This window comes from Lathyrus oleraceus, chromosome 4 (genome assembly GCF_024323335.1).
Source record: "Lathyrus oleraceus cultivar Zhongwan6 chromosome 4, CAAS_Psat_ZW6_1.0, whole genome shotgun sequence".
In the NCBI taxonomy this organism is placed as follows: Eukaryota; Viridiplantae; Streptophyta; class Magnoliopsida; order Fabales; family Fabaceae; genus Lathyrus; species Lathyrus oleraceus.
Genome location: NC_066582.1, coordinates 96044284 through 96067066, shown reverse-complemented (window position 1 = coordinate 96067066; position 22783 = coordinate 96044284). Strand labels below are relative to the sequence as shown.

Genomic DNA, 22783 nt, shown 5'->3' with positions numbered 1-22783 from the left:
ATTTTCTTGACCAAGATTTGACCGTATCTTACCAACCTCACATGAGAAATTCATGTTCTTGGACTTTTTAGAAAGTTGAGAGCAAGATCTAAAACTTTAATGTTGGACAAAATTTCATTTGAAGCATTCTTGGACATGTAATTTTGAGGAGAAAACCTTTCCATTTTTGGCAATTTTGAATTACAAGTCACTTTCTATTTTTGGAAAGTTTTCATCTGACTTTATTTTCTTCAATGTTGATGTTTGAAATGTCAAATGAAACTTGTTTGAACATGAATGAAGTGTTTCTAACCCTCTCCCACCTTCAAATCCAACAGTTGACTTGTGGTTGACTTTTTCAGTTGATAGATGAATTTCAGCTTGACTGTTGAGCTTGAGCCTCAATCTCCTGATGAAATGGCTCCAAGGATGAAACCCTAGCCTCCACAAGCTCAATATAACCATATGATGATCCCTCTCTCAATGAAGACCCCATCTCCTTGACAAACCCTGATTGGCACAATGCAGATTGATTAGGGTTGACCAGAGGTCAAAACCCTAATCTCAAGGAATCTGATCAAGCACAGTGAACCTATTGGTGATGATAAGACCATGATGATAATGATGTACCATTTCAACCAAGATAATGATCAATCTCCTTGAAGAAACAAGAAACCCTAATTGAAGCACAAACCCTCAGATGGCTAGTGATCAATTCATGAGACCCTCAGGCTTGCATCTCTTAACCTCTCCATCTTCTGAACAAGACTTAGGAGAATGACTTGCTTAATGTTGCCACATGATATGCAAAGATGCAATGACTAATGTCCTAAAAATGAAATGCAATATGCTAAGCTTGTCCCAAGAGAGGAGGGCAAATTTTGAGGTGTTACAGCTGCCCCTATTCAATCCACTATGAACCTGTCGATATGAAAAACCTCGGCTTTCAGATGATCAGGGTGAAGAGTGATTGAATACCAAGAACAGACGAACAATTTGCACTCTGATGGGAAATAATTAACCATGCCTGTCAGAATCGGCGAAGAAGCAATCTTGAAAGAAAAACCCGTCTGGTACGGAGAAAGTCGGCCGGAATACCGAAACAGAAACTTGACCCGTATACCAAAATAAATGGTAACACAGGGATAACCATGGCCTGAACACCACATCCGCTGGGGATTATTATTACTTCTTCTTTTTTTACTTTTCTTGAACCCCGAAACTTTCTGATGATTTCCTTTTTTTCGTTTTCTTGAACCCCGAACAAACATTTTCTTTTGCGCGAATGATCCCGGATCACCGCGGTTGAACCCCGACAACTCCATAGTAGCCTTGTTTGCCAAATAATGAACCCCACTCTCCATTTTGAACCCCAGTCGCCTAACGATAACTTGTGATCGCCATTGTGAACCCCGTTCTCCAGAAAACACCTCGTGTCTCCCTTTCTCCATTTGAACCCCGTCCTCCAGAAAATGCCGTAACACTTCCTTTTCTCCATTTGAACCCCGTTCTCCAGAAACTTGTGATAATTCCGCTGGCAACGTCGGAAATAGCACCAAAACACCACTCTGATGGCGACATATCAGAGGGTACACCTTCACAAAAGGAAGGTAACATGTGCAATTCTTCCTCAGAAGACACCCATAACGACCTCTGTCAGCCTCGGCCAGAGTCTAAGGTGACACATGAACAGAAGATAATCCTGAGGACCTCATCCCGGATATAATCTTCAACTCCAATCTCCATTTGAACCCCGCTCTCCAGAAAATGTCTCAACATTTCTTTTTCTCCAATTGAACCCCGTTCTCCAGAAAATGCCTCAACACTTCCTTTTCTCCGATTGAACTGTATTTTCGCGTTGATCGCGTAACGTCCTTTGATTTTATTTCCATCTCCGCCCGACGGAAAAGTTTCCTCCAGTATCGTACTACTGGGGAACATTGCTAACCTGACGTCATGATACTAAACTCCTCAGAATAACACCTTCAAGTTTCTATCTCGCACGACAGAAATTTCCTCCAGTATCGCACTACTGGGGAATATTGTTGACCCAACACCACGATGCTAAACTCCTTAGAGTAACATCTTCACCATCCGACAAAACCAATTTTCAGACGCTAACCACAGCTTGAGTAGCATCTTCACCCGCTGGCGAAACCAAATCTCAAACGGTAACCTCGGCTTGAGACTAGCTGATGCTTGCAATGATGATGCATGATGATTTTTAGCGCAATGTTCCATAATTATGGAAATGCTACACAATTTATTATGCAATATGCTATGATCTCCTAAATGATGCATGCATAAAAAAGTATCCCCTTTTAGGGACTCTTCTAGGGAGCTCGAGGCACTCTGCTGAGGAACTCGACAACACTCCGATCTCCACCCTGCTGGGGAATAACACTGCTGCTGGGAAATAGGCAACCCTTGATGGGGAAAACCTCCTCTGCACCCGATCCACTTGGGGACATCACTGGGGAAGGAACCACCAACGCACTCTGTGGGGAAACAACAGTCTCTGACTTGCTGGGGATATAACAATCCCGACTTTGCTTGGGAAACCACCACCCACAGATACCTCCTGCTGGGAAACAGCAACCTTCAGGCCTGGCTGCTGCGGAAATACCAATCTCCAACCTGCTGGGGATGATAACCATCCTGACCCTGCTAGAAAAGACACAGACCTTGGATCTGCCGGGGATGCAACAATCCCGACTCTGCTTGGGGAGATGAGGAATTTTTGGTACTGACCACCCGTCGACTCGTCGAACCAAGCTATTCCATATCCAACTCCAATGACAGCTTTCCAATTTTGAGAACTCCCAGACTCGTCTGGACTTTTCTGATTCATCACCTTGTATTCTCGAGTGCTCCGTACTCTACGAAGAGCGAACTCCTGGGATTGGATACAAACTTTCCAATTTCAGACTTTGAAGAGTCTTCTTGATTAATATCCAGGATCGTCGTACGTCCCTTGTCGTCTTATCACCATTCTTCCATTCATTCGTCCCTGATTGGACTCCATGGGGATCTTTTATCAAAAGCTTCCACATCACAACCTGTAAGTGAGCGAAAACATCTAACAGCACCTGCAAAAGAGATCGTTAGATAAAAACGTGCCCCATGCGTGTCAAGATTTCAACACTTGGGTCACTCATCCTTCCAAATAAGATTTCAAGCCTTCAATCTTATAAGCATGCATTGGAAGGGACCTATATGTCTTAAAATGCAAAGATTTTTTATCAAAAATAACTGGATGTTTTTGCAATCAAAGCGGTAATGAAAACAAAAACAAAATTATTTGACTGAATATGCATTTTATTGATTGAAAAAGTGTGGCTCAAACTGAGCAATACAAAAGGAAGCAATTCCTGAAAAGAGGTAATTGCACACAAAAGGAAAAATCTATCCTAATGGCAACGTAAAACCACGATCTCATCGAGTTCCAACTCGGTTACACCCCATATGTCCTCAGACTCTCCGTGCCTTCTGCCTTCTGAACAAGACGCTTCCGACTGTTCCCTACCGGGGATTATCCATGTCATATCCAACGTACAAACGATCATGCCAGACGCAGTTGTTCAATTCAATCCCTCTTTTGCCTGGACCGCCCTTTCGGGTTTTCAGTCCACCGGGATACCCTTTTTTGCCCAAGTCGCCTTTTCAGGTTTTCGACTTGTCGGGTGTACAATTTTTTCTTTTATATCCCTAATTTTTGCCCCAACCTTTTCATCATTTTTTTTTGGTTCGCCGGGATGCCCTTTTTTTGCCTGGACTATTTTATTCTTTTCTTCCAGCGGGTCTCTTTATACGAAGTATTTTTTAACTGCGTCCGCATTCACAGGGGATGGAAAATCTTCGCCATCCATGGTCGTCAGCAACAAGGCTCCGCCAGAGAAAACCTTCTTAACCACGAATGGACCTTCATAATTGGGTGTCCACTTGCCCCTTCGATCGTTTTGAGGAGGAAGGATCCTTTTCAGCACCATATCACCCACATGATACACACGAGGTCGCACCTTTCGGTCAAAAGCACGCTTCTTCCACTGCTGGTACAACTGCCCATGACAAATGGCTGCCAGCCTCTTTTCCTTAGTCAGGCCCAACTCTTCATACCGAGTTCTTACCCATTCCGCCTCTTGCAACTTTACGTCCATCAGGACTCTAAAAGGGGGAATCTGAACCTCAACCGGTAGCACAACTTCCGTCCCATGCACCGTTGGAAAGGCTTTGCCCCAGTAGGCGCACCAAGGTTCGATACCCAGGATACAAGCTTCGTACTCAGCCACCCTTGCTGGTGCATCCAAATGTCATCCGGGCAACAAAAAGAACGTGGGATCCCTTTTGCGTAACCAAAGCAACATTAACTCCTTCACATTAACCCCATCAGACATCAGAATCCGTTCGGATTCGGGGTCAGGCCCCTCCTCCGGGATTGGTTCCTCACAATCTTTTGATTTGAGCACCTCGAGATGTCCTCATCAGGGAACTCAAACTTCCTCGGTTGATAATCCTCAATGGGTTATTGGGCGAGGTAATCAGACAATACACTCCCCTTGATTGCCTTCTGAGAGGTATACTGAATATCGAAATCAGTCAAAATCATCTACCCTCTCGCAACCCGTTCGGTCAATGCTGACTTTTCAAAAATCTACTCGATCGGATCCATCTTGGAAATCCATAAAGTGGTACGAACCAGCATATACTGTCTCAGTCGGCGAGCAGCCTATGCCAAAGTACAACAAGTTTTCTCGAGCAGTGAATGTATTGTTTCACAGTCGGTAAACTTTTTGCTAAGGTAAATTGCATGCTCTTTTCGACCAGACTCGTCATGCTGCCCCAATACACACCTTATAGATCCCTCGAGGGCTGTCAAGTACTGAATTAGCGGTCGTGCCTCCACAGGCATCAGAATCGGAGGTTCCTGCAACTTATTCTTTTATTTTTCAATGCCCCTTGGCAATCATTATTCCACCTGACCGTTTGATCTTTTTTTCAACAGCTTGAATATGGGTCCACACGTGGCTGTTAGATGAGATGTGAACCGTGAAATGCAGTTCAATCTGTCTAAGAAACCACAAACCTCTTTTTCTGTTTTCGGTTCAGGCATTTCTTTGTATTGCTTTTTCTTTTTTATTTTTTTATTTTATTTTTTTTTTAGCAGGATCAACCTCGATTCCTCTCTTACAATGAACCCCAGCAGCTTACCGGACCGCACGCTGAAAGTGCACTTATTTGAATTCAACCTCAGTTTGAATTGTCTCAACCGGTCAACCAACTTGACCCAATGTCAGCTGAATGCCCCACTTCTGTTTGGGACTTTGCTATCATGTCATCAACATAGCATTCAACTTCATGATGAATCATATCATGAAACAAAGTCACCATGATACGTGGCATCAGCGTTCTGCTTCTCTAGAGGACAGTCTCCTCCTAATGGTAGCTTGCATATAACGACATTGGTATCCGACCCTGGCATATCCTAACACGACCAGGCGAAGGTATCCACATGCTCTTTCAACAGGGCTACCATTCTGCTCTCGACTCGCCTCTGAAGCGACCCCAATTTCCACTTCCTTTCTGACCTAGGCGGTGCCTGGAATAACAATCTTGAATCGCTCCTCATGCGGTTGAATCACCTTCTCCTCTTGTTTCAACAACCTGGCTAATCTTCCAGCAGATCACAATCTTCTTCGCCTTCTTCTTCGGCATGATAGATCGGATTGTCGAAGTCATACAGAGGTGTAACTGAATTGTTATCAACGAGATCAGGAGAATTATTTTTCGAAGTTGGAACGAGTCAAATCAAAAAAAGGGAAAAATGAAAACAAACATTGCCATTTTTTTATTTTTAAACTGCAAAAATAAATGAAAAACAGGGAACACCGCTTTTAATATGAAAAACATCCATTTATTAATGATGCAAAACGTTGCAAAATGAAACACATGAGATGACCCTTACAATGAACCATTACATTTTGGGCAAAACGTATGGCTTCCATGCAAATAAAACTGAAAACAGAAAACATTACTCTTCCGGATGAGTGACAGTGATGATCTTTGAGGCCTTCCAGTTCCCTGGTACGCACGATTTTATCCACGACTCCAGCTCGCGGTCACTGTCAATCTCTTCACCCACTGTATAGGCGTGACCTGGATCTAGCACTCCGGTACTGACAAATGTGAACGGTGGACGACGTCCTCTGTTTTGTCTAGACGACTCTTGATCCGGATGATATCCAACCCCGAACATATCCGCCTTCACCATAATGTCTATGATCTTTCCCCAGCCTGGGATCCCTCCATTTCTTACCACTTCCACGGCTTGTTTGTAAGAAGAAATGGACAACTTTTTCTCTTTCTCAGCAATAATGGCATTCTCCACCTTGACAGTTTCAACTGCCTGACATGGTGTTTCAAATTTTTCACCATCCATTGTTCTCTGAGCCGTTTCCCTTATCATTACACACCCGTTTGTGGCGACAGCCGCACAACAATTATCACAACCAGGGAAATCTCCATTCTTCATCAGAGGTCTCTGAACCACAGACATTGGAGCTTTTAACTGATCCCCATTCATCAGCCCAATCATCCTCCTATCCTCAGCAATTGCACTCATCCCCATCTGACCATGCGCGGGCATGTGATTAGCATTAACATTTAGAGATTGTGCAAAATTAATGGCCTTGGAATCCACCAGGTCCTGGACAATATGCTTAAAAGCTTTACAATTCTCCACATTGTGTTCAGGGGCACCAGAGTGAAATTCACATTTGGCATTCTCATCATAACCAGCAGGCCTCTGATCAGGTTTCAACGGAGTCAACATCCTTGGCCGCACCAATCCAAGATCCTTCAACCTCTTCAACAGAAGAGCATACGTCATGGGTGGCCTATCAAATTGACGATCAACCCCCTTTCCTCTCACTTGGTACCCAGCTTTCTGTGCTCTCTGTTGAGGTGGTTGATGTTGCTGTTGTACCGATTGATTACCAGCAGGCATTGTTACCGCAGCAGTGTACGGGTGATAACGATCCTTACCCCTCTTGGCATACACATCACTTGATTCACCCTCCTTCTTAAGCTGACTATTGCCAGAGGGCTTCTTTACTCCAGACGACAGAGCATCTCCCTGGATTTCCCCCATTCTCATCCAGTTTTCAACCCTCTCCACCTTCTCGGTGATTGCCTTCTGCCCCAAGGCGAGCCCTCGCACAACACTGAATAACTCCTTCATCTCTTTCAATTCGAGAAGGTCGGCGTTGGGAAGATTCATCATTCATGTGTCAATCAAACATGTTAGAAGCTGACACCTGCAAAATAGAAAACAGTTATTATGACTCACACATGAATGCAATGTCTATCCATATGAGGAACACTCTGTCCTTCGATCCTGGTTTCATCGAGACTGATAATAATTCGGCGACAATATTCTGACATCACATCTGTTGATTTTGCCATAAAGATCAGAGATATATGATTTAGCAAAGATATCACCCAACCAACCATGTGTGTGCTATGTGAGTGCATACAGGAAAGAAAATAAAGCTTGAAGACCGATCACTGAATGAAAATAACCATTGCATATCAAAAGTGCACTGCACGGGCAAGAGTCATACATCAGGCTGACACAAGTCAAATTACAATTCTCCAGAATCAGAAAGAAAATACTAGCACGTGAATTCCGTCAACAGGCCTGACGGTAATCCAACACAAATGATAACAAGAGGCTATACTGAAGAAGGTCCCGCAGACGGCTCTGCATCATCTACCATCTTGGTAAACTTCACGGCAAACCTGAGCTCAGTGTTCTCCTGTTGCAATCTCCCTATCTCCTCCTGGTGAATCTTCATCTGTCGGAAATAATGATCTCTCTCAGCAATGTAGTGATCTCTCTCGGCAACAATCTTCGCGTTCTCTGCTTCCTTAACCTTCATCTTTGCTTCCCATTCGGCGATGAGGATTCTGACTCTATCTTCCCTCTGATCTCTCACAAGGATTTGCCTTCTATTCTCATCTTCAATGACCTTCGAAGCTCTGGCCAACCTCTCCTTGGTGATGTCGTGCTCCCTTATGGATGACTCTAAAGCTTGGCTGACCTTGCCATAGTAAGCGGTATCCATCTCAAAGCGCTTCACCACAAGAGCATGTCTCTTATCCTGATCTTCCATCCTCCCTCTAATCTCCTGATTAGCCATCTGAACCCGAGCAACACTCATCTCTAATTTAGTCTTCTCCGCCTGCAGCTGACCTCTTGCTTTCTTCATCTCGAGGAATTCTCTCATACTGACAGAAGAAGGAGATTCCTCAATCAACGGATACCAAGGATCAACCATAGGAAATGGTAGACAAGTGAGCTCCACTCTCTTGCAGAGCCAGTCATCAAATGGAGGGAAAGACCGGTTATTAGCTCTACCCCAAGAAAACTTGCCTTTCCTTTGAATGTTGCGCCATGCATCAGATACTTGCCTCAACCTGGCCTGATTGCCCTCAACCGGGAAGTACAAAGTTTCCTGGATCTCACTCTTGAGAGGAGGAACCTCCATAGCGAATCCCATTTGTCTCTTAAGAAGTGTCGGGTTATAATTAATGCAACCCTGAACTCCTATAAGAGGCACATTGGGAAAACTCCCACAACTGCAAATGAAGTCCTGTCCAACCCCGCTACTATGAGTCCAAGCTATGTCTTTGGCCCGCAAACCCATCAGCTTGGTCGCCCAATTGACCGTATGGTCGAGAAGAACAAACGCACCCCTGGAAGGCAAATATCCCATGAACCATTTGTATAGTAGCTGAGTGCAACATCGGATCAATCCCCCACGCCGCTTCTCATTCCTGTTATGGACCGAGTAATAGACATCTCCAATCAAGGTAGGGATGGGGTTCCTCTGAACAAACAAGCGGATGGCATTAATATCCACGAAGCTCTTCTGATTAGGAAACAGAATAGTCCCATAAATGCTCACAGCAATCAAGGCACAGACAGCTTTCCAGTTACCCAACTCAGCATGCTCCTTGGCCTTACCCTCTAGGAAACTCAGATGAAACCCACGCAACTTCCCCTTCTCTTTCAGACCCCCCTTAATCATTTCCGGACTCAAATAAAGAGCACGGGATATCCCACCAATATCAGGTGCTTCCTTAGTAGCATAGAAAGGAACCTGATTTCTGATCTGAATGCCCAAGATACCAGCATAGTCCTCCATCAAAGGCCCCAATAAGTAATCCGGGAAGACGAAACACCTCAGACCAGGGTCATAAAACTGGAGAAGAGTATGGATGGCGCTTCTATCTCTGTCGGTGAGCCTGAAAACCATCTTCAGAATACCCCCATACATCTCACGAAACAATCCCACATGGTCGGGTGTAATCAATGCTATCATATCCTTCAGCATACTGATCTCTGGATCAAAGAAACTATAGACAACATCCTCTTTCAAACCGGGCCTCATATCTGAGCAAAGAAGTCTCTCAACCAGAATCTCGATCAAGAATGTCCCTGCATATGGATAAACATGAGTTAGATGCAGGTAAATGCAAAATGTGAATGATGATGATGAATGAATGCAATGCATTGTGCCACCCTCCAAGTCATCTGAACAACTGCTACACTGAAGCCTGATCTCTGAACTGATCACAACCATCTGAAGGAATATGTAACCATAAATCCGACTTAGGAGTTCCGAAATAAACGGAACTGAAAGATACATCACCATCATCAACCAGAGATTCACTGATCTGATAACCACACAACCATCTGAACCAGCCCGGGGAATCCTGAAATAAACGGATCCCCACTGATAAATAACACGGACAGAACTCTGGCGTCTCGGAAATAAATGTCCATAAATCTGACTTATAAATAGGACTCTGATCAACGGCTAAACCATTAGTCACCATCAAAGTCACCATCAGAACATGCATCTGTAAGAATCAACCCTCCCCTCACAGGTAAATTCTAATCAGGTTATCCTAAGGCGGATAATGGTCTCAACAATCGGGCAAAGATACTCAACGGGTTTGCCCTTTCGGGTGTTCCGTTGCAGCTCTCTTAAGATCGTTTAAACCAAAGATCCGGGAAAGAACGGTCACCGAAGTCAATAGCTCAAAAGAGGTAACTAGACCAAAGTGGAATACTCCACAATGGAAGAGCTCTCTCAGATGAACCTCGTCCGGCTTGTGGTATGTCACGTCGCAACAACATGCCCAACCAACATGTGAGGAACGTGAGACCACACTAATCCTCGGTGTATACTCGGGCCTGGGTTTTAGCCCCACTCAGAACACCCACCCCAAATCATAGGAACCACCTGTACAGAGGACAGCAACAATGATAGCATGATGCATGCAAATATTTATGCAAATATATACACAAAAGAATAATCAATGCAATAAATAGCAGCACAAGCAACCTAAACTATCCTAGAGCGCTAGGAGAGACTCGCTTAGGGAAGATGGACCAGCAATAGGTCAACTTCTATTTTCCCCAGCAGAGTCGCCAGCTGTCGCATCCACGAAAAACAACCGGCGGGCAAAAACAAAGCAAACAGAGCCGCCACCGTGCGTTATTTATCCCAAAGAGGGAAAGGAAACGCTCGAAGTAAACCTGGGAAAGACATGGTCTCGCGACCAAAGAGAGATGGGATCGGGAGTCGGTTATGCGAAGGGAAGGTATTAGCACCCCTACGCATCCGTCGTACTCGACGGGATCCACGCTCAGAAGGAAAGAATAAGGTTGCTAAAACTGCTCACAAACATCACACACACACACTGGAAACAACACAGGTAGGAAAAGAGGGGAAAGGGCTCGCTAGGATATCGCATCCTATGCCTACGTATCTCATCTAGAATGAGAATCAGAGCTACCGTAGTTCGGCTCACGCGCGCCGAAACAAAACACACGCAAACAGGCAAACATGGAAACCGAATGCCAATCGCTGGACTTACATCAGACTCCGAACCAACAAACCCACACTGGAAACCAAACGCCAATTGCTGGACTTACATCGGACTCCAAGCACACAACAATAGGATACGGAATGCCAATCGTTGGGCTTACATCCATCTCCTACACACACAAGAAGGATGACAAACAACAAGTTAATAGGGAGTCGGGAACTCGAGCCTAATAACCGTCAAGCAAACACACACAAAAAGAAAAAGGGTGCCCAGAGAGATCTCGTACGACCTCCTGCCTACGTACCTCATCTGGTATGAGGATCAGGGCAACGTAGTTCCCCTTAACAGGGGAGAAACTTTCTCCTAACCAGAGACTGGGAAATGACAAACTAGAAGGGAGACTGACTCGAGCCTAATAGTTATCATGTATTCCACAATGGTCCTAGGTTGAGTTTTCTATATAACTTACACAGGCAGCAAGCTATCTTAAACAGGCAAAGCAAAACAAAGCAAACATAATAAACAATCATACACACAATTAGCACACACTATATACAAACAAAGTGGGCTCACACAAGGTTAAGCTGTGAAACACAAGCCAACTGTAATCGGGTGTAGTTAGCTCTTAACCCTAACATTGAGAGTTAGGGTGAAACAGATGAAATGGGAAGTGAGGGGTGTGCCTCACAGCTCTTATCCCTGGCCTGAGAGAGCTTTAGACAAAGGAATGTGTGGGTTCAGAAAGTTGGAACCCTTCTACACATATGGCTGACTCAACATAGATCTTGGGTTAATATCCACAATGCATCAACACCAGTTGTGTGAGCAAAGGGATGACTCAACTGAATAGCAGGAGATGGATTGCACATCTCTTGTATCTGCCAATTGCCTTATCAAAGGTCTTTTCCTGCTTGGCACAAAGATAAACATACACAAGCATTGCCTCTTAAGGAGGACTTCAGACAGGTGCCTGACCAAGTAACAGGCCAGGTCTTCCAGACTACATGAAGTCAGTGAGTTATACCTCAATTGGTTAAGAAACCAAGCAACAGCAAAAGCAAGTTCAAAGAACTTAAGCAACTAATGTACCTGAAAACAATCTAGCTCAGTTAGTATTCAACTCAAACAGTCAAACAGACAAGCTAATGGTCAACAGTTAACTGTACAAACAGACAACAAGCAATGCATCAAAGAAAGGCACAAGCTCAACTCAAAGGAGCTAATCCACCTGCAAAACAACTCAAGATTAGTTCAACATTGACCAATTAGTCAACTCAAGCAAGTGAATCAATTCCTCAAGGCCATATGCTTCTTAACCTGCAAATTAAGCTCAAACATGAGAAGCAAACCACTAGGACAAGGCCTAGGGTCAAAGAGAGAGAAATAATTCAAAACAGAACATGAAAATTGACATAAATCAAGTTCAATCAAATTAGAACATCATCCAATTGGTCCCATGTCAATATCATCAACCAAGTTCATTTCACAAAGCATCTAAGGCAAGGCATGCAAATTGAAAGCTCATTGAAGCAAACAGAATGAATCAATCCACATCAACTCAAAAAGGATTCAATAAATTCCAAGAAAAATCATGTCTAAACAGAACTCATCACATGATCATCATACCAAAACTCAAGTCATTTGAACACATGGAAGCATGGCAAATAAATTCCATAAGGCAAGGCAAGGCAAAACAAGCTCAATTAGGGCACAATTTCATGCATCAACTTCACACAAGCCTAAAACAGAATCCATACATGATAAATGTCTCAAAACAAAGCCAAAACAAACTTCAAAGTGTCTAGAATCAATGTGCAAAATTTCAAGTTCATATGATAAACATCAAGCATTTCACAAATCATCTAAGTTCAACACTCATCAAAAAGTCCACAAATGACAAGCCAGAAGAGAAAATCTCAAACAAATCATAAATCATTCCAAAACTTCTACAAAAATTCACAAGCAGTCCTAACATCCAGAGGTAGCATCATGCAAAAATTCACATCAATTGAAATTGAATTGGCATGGTAAATAAAATCAACAAGTCAAGCAAGCAAAGGTGTGACACACATTGTCACACCTACATTTATCATGTCATATCTCCACAACCAGAAATGAGAAAAATACAAACTCTATACCAAAATGACCAGCAAGGTGTCTATTTCAAGCATGCAAAATTTCATAATCATTGGATCAAAACTCATTATTTCATGAAGCAAATGGCATGGAAGGTACAAATTGGATACACATGAACAAACCCTAGGCAAGTTTAAAATTCATACAGGCACAAATCATGAAAAAATAATCATTAAATTCTAGAGATCATGAGGAACACAACAAAAAAAACCACACATTATTTGGACAATTATTCATGAAGTTATGAATTTTTGAAGTGAGTAAAAATCATGATGAAGCATGGTATGAACATGGATAGAATATTGAAATAAAATGCCAAGGCCTGGTTGGAAAATGTAGGCGCCTGGAATCGAATAGAGGGAGTATTTGAAATGTGGCGCGTTTCATCATGAAATGCACCATTTCATTTATATTATGTGGCATTGAGAATCAGTATCCACCAATCAAATTGACACGCAAGCATCCATGCAACCAATACACGCTCAGAAACATAAAACCACATGCAGCCATGCCCGATGAAGATCAAAATCGTTCTGGAATTAAAAACCCTAGGACCTTCAACCAAGTTCATACGCGTTCATCCTAATTCCCAGGTCAAGAACAATTTCACACAGAAATCCACAAAACCTATACCATTGCACTCCTCTCACAACAAGCAACACGAATCTAAGCTTATTTTAACCTAATTCGACCTAGGCTCAAAGATTCGAGCCATGGAAGTTTCACTCATCAAACTTAAAATCAATGTAACTTGTTCATTTCTCCATGGATTTCAACGATTTAAATTGCAGATTGATCACCAATGAAAGACCTACCACATGCATCTATCAATTTCATGAATCATTAAAGTCGAATTCTAACCTTAATTGAATGGCAGAAGTGAAACACGTGTATTCAGGCCTTTAGAAGTCCAAACAGAAGTTCCCTAGCTCTCATATGATGATTTGGATGAAGGCTTGAGTGTTAATTGTGCACGATCTAGCTGGAAAATCAAAATGCCATTGATGAACACATGCTTCAACAGTCCTCGAATCTTGAAGAAATCCCTTGGATCTTGCTTCAAACAACTCCAATTATGCTAGTAGATGATGATTGGATCAAGAACCAAACAAAGTTTATGCAAAAAATTGGAGAAAAGTGAGAGAGAAAAAATGAAGAGTTTTTGGATCTAGATCTAGATTTCAGAATTCTGTTATGCTAATGAAGAAAACAGTTATGATTAGCCTCTTATATGTTCTGTTAATGATGTTGCTAATCACAATTAGCCAAAATGCAAAAGATTAAGCAAAAACCAAGTTTTATGACCAATTTTGAAATTCACCCTCATGTGCATATACCAATGGAACAGTGCACGTTTTAGGCTTCAATTCACTTCAAAATGCTGTGCAGAAACCAAGACAAGTGTTAGGAAGTGAATTCAATGAATAATTTTTGAACTTGACTTTTCCCTCCAAATTTCAAATGAAAAGTCAAATATTTTTGCAATGGAAATTCATGGATTATGATGCTTGAATTGGATAGAGCATGTCAAAACAAGAATGTGGCAAAAAATCCCACTCCATTTGGCCTTTTGGTTCAAAAGTTATGCACTTTTGAAGTTCCAATTTTCTTGACCAAGATTTGACCATATCTTGCCAACCTCACATGAGAAATTCATGTTCTTGGACTTTTTAGAAAGGTGAGAGCAAGATCTACAACTTTCATGTTGGACAAAATTTCATTTGAAGCATTCTTGGACATGTAATTTTGAGGAGAAAACCTTTCCATTTTTGGCAATTTTGAATTACAAGTCACTTTCTATTTTTGGAAAGTTTTCATCTGACTTTATTTTCTTCAATGTTGATGTTTGAAATGTCAAATGAAACTTGTTTGAACATGAATGAAGTGTTTCTAACCCTCTCCCACCTTCAAATCCAACAGTTGACTTGTGGTTGACTTTTTCAGTTGATAGATGAATTTCAGCTTGACTGTTGAGCTTGAGCCTCAATCTCCTGATGAAATGGCTCCAAGGATGAAACCCTAGCCTCCACAAGCTCAATATAACCATATGATGATCCCTCTCTCAATGAAGACCCCATCTCCTTGACAAACCCTGATTGGCACAATGCAGATTGATTAGGGTTGACTAGAGGTCAAAACCCTAATCTCAAGGAATCTGATCAAGCACAATGAACCTATTGGTGATGATAAGACCATGATGATAATGATGTACCATTTCAACCAAGATAATGATCAATCTCCTTGAAGAACCAAGAAACCCTAATTGAAGCACAAACTCTCAGATGGCTAGTGATCAATTCATGAGACCCTCAGGCTTGCATCTCTTAACCTCTCAATCTTCTGAACAAGACTTAGGAGAATGACTTGCTTAATGTTGCCACATGATATGCAAAGATGCAATGACTAATGTCCTAAAAATGAAATGCAATATTCTAAGCTAGTCCCAAGAGAGGAGGGCAAATTTTGAGGTGTTACATTAGGGTACCATAAAACTAAGGCTGAAAGTAGTTACACTGGCTGCAAACCTCAAGCTAAACCTAAATGCAGCAATACTAAGAGCAGTTCCAAGATGTCACATCATATTTCACACCATCAGAAGAAAGAATAGTAGAAAGACAAACACCAAAGATGGAGATGTCATTACTGTGGGAAATTTGGACACTCAAGGCCCTTCTGCTATAAGCTGTATGGTTACCCTACCCCCTTTCATCAGTATCATCAGAAGAGAAAACACCAAAGATGGAGATGTCAATACTGTGGGAAAGTTGGACACTCTAGGTCTTCCTGTTATAAGCTGTATGGTTATCCTAGCCATGTTCACTATCAACCCAGACCCAAACATCACAGGCCTATCAACAAGAAGCAGTGGGTTCCTAAGACTAATGTTACAAGTCTAATGGCTCACAAAGAAGAGTGGTATTTTGATAGTGGATGCTCTAGACACATGACTGGGAACTCAGACTTGATAAATGATCTTCACCCTCATGACTTGAGCTATGTAACCTTTGGTGATGGAGCTAAAGGTGAAATAAAGGGGATAGGCAAGCTTGAGTGTCCTGGAGCTCCTAAACCTGACAATATTCTACTGGTCAAGGGCTTGACTTCAAATCTAATAAGCATCAGTCAGCTAGGGGATCAAGGTCTGAGTATCATCTTCACTAAAACTGAATGTCTGATTGTGAACAAAGACAGTGAAGTAACTATGAAAGGAATCAGGACCCACAACAACTGCTACATGTGGAGCTCTCAAATGGATAACCCCTCTAAGATAAATACAGTTGCAAGAAGAATCTTCAAGGGAAAGGAAAAGTGTCAGATAAGGATGCCAAACCTCAAGGAAGAAAAGGTCATGATGGCCCAAACACCTGAACATATGACTGGTGGTGTGAAGTCTGAAGGTAGTAAGAGCTTTGCTGAGACACAAGGGACTATAAGTGCAAAGGAAACTAAGAAGATATCAGATGAAAGCAACAATGCTCAACCAAGTTGGATGAAAATTCTGATAATTACATACAGTGTCACACTCGATGTTATAACATTATATTATGACAACCTGGATGGTACACCCTTGTCCAAAGATCATATTCAGCACAGCTGGACCAAGTACATCACTTGCTTTCATCACTCATGTAGATAATATGTAGAAAATAAACTCATAGTTCTACAGCATGAGATGCAACTAACCAACAGAACTGCAAGGGATTGGTATGTTGTTCAACTGAAATATGAAAAGGGAAAATTAGGTGATTGGGTTCTTGAGAAAATATGGCAATTAATGAGGAGTGGAAAAGGCAACAAAAATATTGTCTGCCCAATGAAAAGAAAAAGCCACATTAATAATGAACCATCTCCTAGTATTGGAAATAGCACACTCTGCCTGAACACAATTCTCTCCATCTTCATCAAACTTCTCAAAGAACCTCTGCTAGGGCAAAGAAAGTTTTCTCAAAAGTTCAACAACATGTCTCAACATCCGCCAACATCTAGCTCAAAATCCTTTCATACTAGAACTTCCTCCATGGAATTCTCAGATGAAGATTTGATGGAAGTAACTCCTTTGCGTATGATACTAGGTAACGTTCCAAGCTCACCTTCCATGGCTAGAGCTAAGCAAGGCAACACTCCTAAAAAATCGCCTGATAAAGAGGACATGCACTCTACTGATCGCATAATAAGTAACCTAGTTACTAGGATACTGAATGAAGAGCATGGAGTTAAGGAGATTTTTACCCCTCTGTCCAGAAGGGACCCCTCACCTGAGGTGGAAACCCAAGCTGAGAAAGATGATGACTCATCTAAAACAGAAAAGGAAGTAGCTGCTGAGGGACTATGTTCTCTTGGAAAAAACTTACCTAGTATGTCCCTTGATACTGCTCAGGACATTGAGGAGAAGGGTCTAAGGAAGAAGATGACATGTTGATCAATCTTGTGAAAACAAGTGTAGCTAATAGACTGATAAAAAGGAATAGTATGGCTGAGATAAGGACATGTAGGAAGGAGAAAAGGGTTGCTGGTATAGGTCCCTCCAAGACTTGGAGTAAAGTAGAGGTCAGGAAGATGAAGGAGAGTGAGAGTTCTGAATCTGATGAGGATGTCGAATATGATGTCTCAGACATTTCCCCTGTTAAAAGGAAACCTGTAAAGAAGTCTCCAAACAAAGTGGTTGCTGTTCATCTTGGCAATATCTCGTTTCACGTGGAAGGTGGTGCTGCCAAATGGAAGTTTGTGACTCAAAGAAGGGTAGCAGTTGAAAGAGAATTGGGAAAAGAAGCAAGTGAAGTAAAGGAAGTAATGGAGTTAATCAAGGCAGTTGGTCTTATGAAAACTGTGACTACTCTGCCTCAATGCTATGAAGGGCTAGTCAAAGAATTCATTGTAAACATTCCTGATGAGAGTTATAGCAGCAGGGAGGTCTGCAAAGTGGTTGTTAGGGGTAAGTGTGTGAAACTTTCACCAACCATCATCAACAGGTTCTTGGGGAGAGGAACTGATGAAGGGGTAGATCTAGAGGCCACAGATAATGAGATCTGTAGGATGATTACAGCTGGCCAAGTTAATGAATGGCCCAGTAGGAAACACCTTGTAGCTAGTAAACTAACTGTCAAGTATGCCATCTTGCATAAGATTGGTTCTGCAAATTGGGTACCTACTAATCACATATCTACCATCTCCATTGCTCTTGGGAGGATCATTCATGCCATCGGAACTAAGATAAACTATAATTTTGGAAAGTTTGTGTTTGATCAAACCATCAGACATGCCTCCACCAATGCTGTGTAGTTGCCCATTGCATTCCCTTCTATCATCTGTGGGATCATCCTGAGTCAACAACCAGGAATCCTGAGTACAAGTGATATTCCAAGCAAGAGAAAGACCCCTCTATTAATTCACTATAAGCTGTTTGAGGGAAGTCATGTCAATGATGTCATGACATCTGCCAGAAGGGAGTCTGCATCCAAAGGAAGTCTGATTGACCAACTAAAAGAGACCTGCAAAGAATTGGAAAATGGTATAAGGGTGGCCAAGGCCAGAAAGGAAGCTTTAGAAGTTCTCATCTGTAGCCTGGAAAGGGAAGACAGAGAAAAGGCTGGAAAGGACTCAAATACAAGATCCCAATCCTGTTCTGAAAGCTCAGAAGACTCTGAAGGTGTAGCTGAAGATGAAGATGAAGGTGAAGGAGATACTTCTTCTTCTGATTAATGGTTCCTGCCTGTATTGAAGACTGGGAGGTGTGGTGGAAGTTGGGCTGCTGTTTGGAAGGTTGTTGTCTTGATTGGTTTTTTGTTTTTGTATTTTGTGGCAGTCCTCTTGATGCCTGTTATGTAATATTTAGGACTCTTAATGAGTTCCTTGGATTTGTTCATTGTCTCAGCTTTCAGCTGTGTATAATGATGGTTTGTACTGCATGAATATTATGTTTTAACATGTTTAATGTTATAACATCTGTCCTGACATTCTCTGACAGACTAATGGACATTTATTTTGTATGATTGGTCACCTTTGGTCAATTTTGACTAAAAAGGGGGAGAAGTGCTGAAGTGCTGATATGGAAGCAGTTGTGGAGAGACGTATGTGGCTGGACAGAAGAACAACTATTATTGGAAGAAGTGCACAGGCGTTAAAACAGAATGTTTCTGTTGGTCTGTTAGCAGATGTCAAAGAGGATGTCTGATATGGTGCACAGGTGCTGATGTTGTAGCAGATGTCAGTATGACATTCTGGCTGGTACATGTACTGGAGTATGGTGCACAGGTGCTGATGTTGTAGCAGATGTCAGTATGACATTCTGGCTGGTACAGGTACTGGAGTTCAGTAGCTGTTATGGTTGGTGGATGCACAAATTTAGGGGGAGAAGAAGTACCCTGGTGCATTGTGTATTTGTGTGTCTTACTAGTTGCATCCATAACTAGTAATTCTATTGATTGTTGCACAGATTTAGGGGGAGGAGAAGTACCCTTGTGCATGTGTGTATTACTAGTAGCCATAGCTAGTAATTGTTTTTGCTTCTGCTGCTGATTAAACTACTGTTATGTGGTTTAAACTGCTGATAATTTGCCTTGTGAACAAAAAGGACAGATATATGTTTTAGCCAAAATTTTCCAAAGGGGGAGTTTGTTGATTCTAAGTGTTGGCAGCAATTTTGGTAAAACAAAGAGTGTTCACAAGATGTTATGTGTGATGTCTTAACATAAGATATCCTATGTACCTGCTGGAGTTAAAGAACATGTGCAAGCAGGATTGTTTCAGAATGCCATATACAATGACAAGGCTTCTGATATTGGTTGTACCTGCTGGAGCTTAACTGGAAGACATGTTCATGCAGGATTGTTTCAGATGACATACACAATGTCATAGTATCTGATATGGTTGTACCTGCTATAAAAGGAAATTGGATTATGCAGGATTTTTTCAGATGTCAGACCCGATGTCATGACATCCTGTACACAGAACATTCAGTATGAATGTCTGGTGTTTTGTGATTGCACAATTAATGGCAATCATTGGTTGATTGAAGATATGGCTAGCTGGCGCATTCTATCAGGGATTTCAACCAGATTTACTTATTTTCCAGGGAGATCTATACAGCTGTTATAAAAAGATTTGATTGGAAAATAGATTTAGGGTTTTCAAGATGTCCAATGTTTCTATAAAAGGGGACTCAGAAAACCTGTTTGAACACACAACCAAGACTGGGCGAAATTTAGAGAGAGAGAGCTAGGGTTTGTGTCTGTAGGTCATTCAAGTCATCCATTGATGATTGAATTGGACTGATTTGTCTTCTTGATCAAAGCTGTGAAGCAAGATCAAAAGTGTGTCTTCTTGATTGAAACTGTGAAGTAAAATCAAGAGTTTGTAATTGAAAAGTATTTTCTTTTCACAAGGGATTGTTGTTTAAAATCACGGGTGTGTGATTGTAAGGGAAGTGAGTGGGGTCTCATATATAAGAGTGCTTAGGTAGAAATTGCACGGGTAGAGATTAGGTGAGAAAGACTGTAACTTGGTGAAGTGTACGGATAGTCTTTGAACTAATTCTATTATAGTGAATTTCCTTCCTGGCTTGGTAGCCCCCAGACGTAGGTGAGTTGCACCGAATTGGGTTAACAATTGCTTGTGTTATTTGATTTACCATTCTGTTTCTGTTTATCCATTGTTTATAACCAGATATCAGTGTCGTGACATTACCTTCGACATCTTATATCTGATACCAGAATTTCAATTGGTATCAGAGCAGGTATCCTGCTCTAGTTCTGGGTGAGATCTAGGGGCAATACTTTCTGGTAGAATGGAGAGAGATGGAGGATTTGTTCATAGGCCACCAATTTTGGATGGTTCTAACTATGACTATTGGAAACCTAGAATGGTAGCGTTTCTGAAATCCCTTGATAACAAGGCTTGGAAAGGATGAAGCGATGTCCATTCGAGGCAGTTGGATGAAGCGATGTCCATTCGAGGCAGTTGGATCTATGCGTCTAATTACATCAATGTCCCACATGGGAAAAGGCCAAGGAGATATCAAGACATTGAGCGGCATTGGCGGTACATGGATCTTGTCAGCATAAATCTGGAATTTGTGACATGTTTGGACGTGACGGTGACAATCAACCTCTATAGTCATCCAATAATAGCCAGCCCTTAAGATATTTTTCACCATAGTATGCCTGCTGGCATGCGTACTAAATGAGCCTTCATGGATTTCCATTATGATTTGATTTGCTTCTTACTTGTTCACACATCTTAGTAGAACTGAATCATAATTTCTCTTGTACAATACCCCTCCACTTACGAAGAACTTAGAAGATAGTTTCTAAAGGTACTTTATGTCAGTAATGGATGCGTCCTTAGGGTATTCTTGGCACTCTAGGAAATTCATGATGTCATAGAACCAACGATAACCATCGATTTCGTCTTCGGCCTCCAAACAATAAACATGCTCATCCAAGTAGCTGAGGTGAAAGGATGGCGCTTCATTCTTCCACTTGACCTTAAACATGGACGCCAAAGTTGCCAAGGCGTAAACTAGCTGATTCTTCTCCCGGGGGGTGTGATGGAATGTGATCTCATCACAGTAAGGGACTAGTTTCAAGACATGCTCATTGTAGGAAACGAGCTTGTGATATCTAGTGTCCCAATCTCCTTTGACTTGGCTAATTACTAAGGTTGAGTCTCTGTAAACTTCAAGGATCTTGATCCTAAGATCAATAACAACTTCAATACCGAAGATACAAGCCTCGTACTCCGCTATATTGTTTGTACATTCAAAACATAATCTTACGGTGAAGGGGAGGTAAAAACCAGTTAGGGAGGTGATAACTGCTCCGATGTCATTTCTGCGAGTGTTAGAAGCTCCATCAAAAACCAAAGTCCAACGGGACCCAGGCTCGGGTCCTTCTTCAGGGCCGAGGATGTTGCAATCCCTAATCAATATGATATCTTCATCAGAAAATTCAAAATTCATGGATTAGTAATCTTCCAAGGCTTGTTGTGCCAGATAGTCAGATATTACACTCCATTTGATGGCCTTCTGAGTGACATGTTAGATGTCGTACTCGGTTAACGCCATTTACCATCGAGTTACTCTACCGGTTAAAGCAGGATTCTCAAAGATGTATTTGACGGGGTCCATCTTAGAGATCAACAGTGTTGTATGAGTGAGCATGTATTGTCTTAAGCGTTTGGCAGCCCATGCTAGCGCACAACAAGTCATCTTAAGCATCAAATATCTACTCTCGCAATCGGTGAACTTCTTGCTTAAGTAGTATATAACGTGCTTCTTTCTACCAGTTTCGTCATGTTGGCCAAGTACGCATCCCATGGACCCTTCGAGGACGGTAAGGTACATAATTAATGGTTTGTCGGGTACAAGAGGCATTAAAATAGGAGGTTCTTATAATTACTCCTTGATCTTCTCAAAAGCTCTTTGGAAATCGTCATTCTAAATGATGGCTTGATCCTTCCGGAGAAGTTTGAAGATTGGCTCACAGGTAGCCGTTAGGTGAGATATGAACCTTGAAAGGTATTTAAATCTACCTAGGAATCCTAGGACTTCCTTTTCAGTTTTGGGTGGAGTCATATCTTGTATGGCCTTCACTTTCTCAGGATCTACTTCAATGCCATGTTAGCTGACAATGAAACCCAACAATTTACCGGATCTCACTCCAAACGTGCATTTATTGGGATTAAGCCTCAGTTTGAAATTCCTTAGCCTTTCAAATAGCTTTTCCAGATTGACGAGGTGTTCCTCCTTAGTTTGAGATTTGGCTATCATATC

At 41.9% G+C, this 22783-nt stretch overlaps 1 protein-coding gene across 1 annotated transcript; it reads right to left on the bottom strand.

Annotated features, from left to right (window-relative positions):
* Positions 1-21319: 21319 nt before the first annotated feature.
* On the bottom strand, positions 21320-21970 carry LOC127136168 (uncharacterized). Its single transcript, XM_051062761.1, has one exon. It carries the CDS (start codon positions 21968-21970, stop codon positions 21320-21322), a length of 651 nt encoding a protein of 216 aa, XP_050918718.1.
* Between the last annotated feature and the right edge of the window lie 813 nt (positions 21971-22783).